Source organism: Morone saxatilis, unplaced genomic scaffold, assembly GCF_004916995.1.
Source record: "Morone saxatilis isolate NCDOM2014 unplaced genomic scaffold, NCSU_SB_2.0 Contig19, whole genome shotgun sequence".
In the NCBI taxonomy this organism is placed as follows: Eukaryota; Metazoa; Chordata; class Actinopteri; family Moronidae; genus Morone; species Morone saxatilis.
The window spans coordinates 5,622,811-5,626,612 of NW_023339751.1; the positions used below are offsets into that span (position 1 = coordinate 5,622,811).

The following is a 3,802-nucleotide window of genomic DNA, read 5'->3' on the forward strand; positions in this document are numbered from 1 at the left end:
GTCTGCCGTTCAGCGCTGGCAGGAGCGGTGAAATTAAAGAAGTGAAGAATAAAGAAAGTGTGTTTTTGTTTTCTCTCTCCAGACAGCTGAAGGCTAAATGGGAATCTGATCCAAGGAAAGGAATTTTCTTTCCTAGTTTTTAACTGGAAGCATTATCAGTGGAAACAACAAACCGTCCTCTGTTTATTATTTTTTGGCACGTGAGCGTGACGAATGTAGATCTGCCCTCAGTAGTGCGACTCCTCCTCTAAGAATAAGAAAGGAGAGCCGTGTTACTGTGACAGAGCTTCAACAGCAACAGTCCAGCTTTGTGTTGCAGCCACGACTGACAGAAGGGCTGGTTAGCGTCATGTGAACCTGGTGCTGGCGAGGGCAGCTGGTGCTGAGGCCAGACTGCGCTGAAGACTAATGAGGTGTTTATCTGAGAGGTGGGGAGGCTGAAGTGCCCTGGACTCTGAATCCCAGAGACACCGGAGAAGAGGGGAACTTGTCCCGGTCTGACTGCGACCGGCTCTTCACACAGATGATGTAATCTGTTGACGAACGCGTTTCTGTCGTTTCTTTCTCTGTTCGCAGGCAGTTGAGAGTTTTGATGGATGATTGATGGTGTTTGATTTATTCTTTAGGGCCGTTGCGGTGAAGGAATTCCCCCTGCTGTGATTTAGAGAGGCTCGACAGCGCGGTGTGAAGCATTGCTGCCACTTTTGTTATTTTTAAGTCACTTTGTAAGAAGCACAACACGATAATGTTTCATTTCAGCACCTGCGTCCCTCCTCCCGCCTCCCGGCCCTGTGACCCCGTTAACTGCCCACTTTCAGCCGAACAAAGTCACCAGTTCGTTAACAATCGGCTGGAAGTTGCCAGTTAACAAGGTCACTCATTAAACCGAACCACTGGTGAGCCGCGGGACGGAGAATTGGGATAATTAGTGGACCAGTTGGCGTTTTCCCACTAAAAAGGCTGCTGGTGTTTTCAGCTGAGAGCGAGCGAGTGTTGTAATCTCCGGCTGTGAATTGAAGGGAACTGCGTTTCAGACTCTGGGATGCCTTCCCGTCTTAAAATAACAAATGCTGAACGCGACGTGATGATGCAACACCGCGTATTATCATTTATTAGGAAGTATTGTTGTTGCAATTTCTAAAAAGAACAGTTTTTAACCTCAGTTCATTGAAAACCTCCTTCAGTGAGAGTTTAGTGTACAAAGACTCGTAAAAGCACAAGATTAAAAAGATAGTGTAATTTAAAAAGACTGCTTCTAAGCTGAAATAATTGTTTCTCATCACAGTTGGCAAGCCTCTCATTTTATTTAAGTACAGAGCGCTGTTTCTTCTTCTGTCCTTTGATATCAGTCAGGTTGTTCTGCATGATAATGTCACGTTAATGTCACACCGTGTTTGTGTCCGCTGATAATCTTCAGATAGTCTTCACCTTCCTGTTAATATCTCATAAATCAGTCCAGACATGTTGCAGCTGTCTGCCAGGTAATGAAGAATTTAGCCTCAGGTCACAAACGGATTAATACGGGATATTAAAACTCGTGAAATCACATTAATCACATTGCTGTGTTACCTGTTACTCTGATTTCAGGTGTTGATTGAACAAAACACACGAGTTCACAGTATCCAAGAGCTGTGGTGCACCTGCAGCTGTTTGTCTTTGTTTTCTAAAGCAGTCTGTCAGTGTGGAAGTCCTCTAGAAACGGGTGTTTGGTCTCGTGCAGTACGTCAGGAACAGGTTCGAGCGCTCACACGAGGGCTGTAGGTCATTTTTAACCCCCGGTGAGCCCAAAACAAAAGATCTGTGTTCTTGTATCAGGATTTATTCATAAGTTAAACCAGTTACAACAAAACGCCAGAAGAAATGTCGACCGGCACACAGTTAACAGACGTTAAAGGTGTCTAACTCACAGATGTGGACTGCAGCAGCTGGTTTCAGTGATCAGGTCCTTCACTGTACCAGCTGCTGTGATCTGAGTCACTGATTTATGTATTTGATTTGTATTAAACTGTGTAAGAAAACAAAGATGAAATAAATTGGAGTCGAGTTACACATAACTAACTTGTAGTATGACATTGGTTTGGAGAATCGTGTTTCTCTGGTGTATTACTACACTTCATTCATAAAAAAAGAAGGTGTGTTTTCTTGTTCGGAGCCAAAAAAAAGTACGTTTTGTCCTCGAGTCCGAACCTGCTGTCAGAAGTATTGTTGACGTGTCCTGTCGGCAGGAAGTGTGGCTCACTTTGGGTCTTACTCTGGAAAGAATATAAATATAAATATACTACAGTTAGTTGAGGCCTTTCCCCCCGACCCTCCGTGAACTCATCTCGTCTGATCTGCCCTCATCCACACACACACAGTCTGTTTTCTCTGTGTGCTCGACCCTCCGCAAATCTGTTCTTGAGGGGGGGAGAGAAAAAAAAAGGTTTGATAAAGATCCAGTGATGACACAAGATGGTGCTGTGTGTTCGGGTAGCGTCTCCTCTGTAGTCATCAAAGCAGCAGTGAAGTGGCCTTTTTGTTTGCTCCCTCGGAGGCTTGTTTCCGATACCCAGAGCAGATGGTATGTGTTTTCCATGGATGAATCACTGAGCCGGCTGGGTTTTCACGTAGCTGGCCTAGACTGTGTGAAGCTTGTATGCGTGTCCTGGCTTAGCTGTGAGAATACACCTGTGTCAGTGAGCTGTATGTGTGTGTATATATATATATATATATATAAAAGGCTTTGAATTCACCGGTTTCTTGTTTTCTTTCCCCCTCAGACTCTGGAGGAGCCCCCCTACTTGACAGTGGGGACGGATGTGAGCGCCAAGTACAGAGGGGCTTTCTGTGAGGCCAAGATTAAGACTGCCAAGAGGCTAGTCAAGGCCAAGGTAAGTCACATTTCAAAGTGCTCGCGATAAGACATTAAAAATGCATCGTCTGTCTGTGTTGGGCTCTCGTCGTCTTCGTGTGAACGGGCTGCAGTCGAGATCGCGCCGCTCGGCTTTAACGTACGTCCAGCAGCTACACTGGAGTTTAAGAGACGTCCCTTGTTGTTGATTCTGAGGAATGTGCTTTTGTCTCTCTCCAGCTGTGCCGAAACGAGCTGGAGCTGTACCACCTGGCTGAGGTTGTTAGCGCCGCTCATACAGTTGAAACGCGGATCAGGGGCCCTCAGCTGTGACCAGGGGCCCATCACGTCCTCGGGCGTCCCTCTCGCCCACGTTTTCGTGCCATTCCCCCCGTCGGTTTAATGCCTCGCTGATGAAGGTTTGCGTGATGCTCGTACTACAGTATCTCATTTCCCAGAGCGGCTGCAGCATCTGGATAATACAATAGAGACGGATCGCTTGTCTCCCGCTCTGCGAGACTGTGTGGGAGGAACAAAGATTGGATGCTGGGTTTTTTTTTTACTGTGTCAATGCACTGTAGTTCCCCTGTAGAGACAAAAGAGCAGCGATGTTCTGCCTTTCAGTCTTATGGACAGAGACGAATAACACGAGTAAGTTAAATATTGTGGACTAAGATGAAGCTGATGGGACGTTCTCAGCTCATAAATTAATTCCCGCTCTGATCGTCTGAGTGTTTGTTTCTGGGTTGCTATAATGTGAACGTGAGCTCTGTTACACAAACGCTGAAACGTGGCAGTTATCTGGTTGTTAATGAATCCCTCTTTAGCTCTTTGGTTCATTATTTCTGTCTGCTTGTTTAACAAAGAGTTTTAAAACCCCTCTTACTTATTATGACGATCGGGGATGTAACGATTACCGGCGTAACGGTAAACCACGATAACAGTTACCGTTTTCATTTCAAATATCTTTAT

The 3,802-nt window shown here is 45.6% G+C and overlaps 1 protein-coding gene across 1 annotated transcript in view; it reads left to right on the forward strand.

The window, feature by feature from the left end:
- arid4b (AT-rich interaction domain 4B) overlaps positions 1-3,802 on the forward strand; it is a gene marked incomplete at its 3' end in the record, with an annotated part of 37,605 nt that overhangs the window by 16,210 nt on the left and 17,593 nt on the right. The window contains 1 exon segment of the mRNA XM_035663248.1: positions 2,760-2,870. Coding sequence (XP_035519141.1) covers positions 2,760-2,870 — 111 coding nt within the window.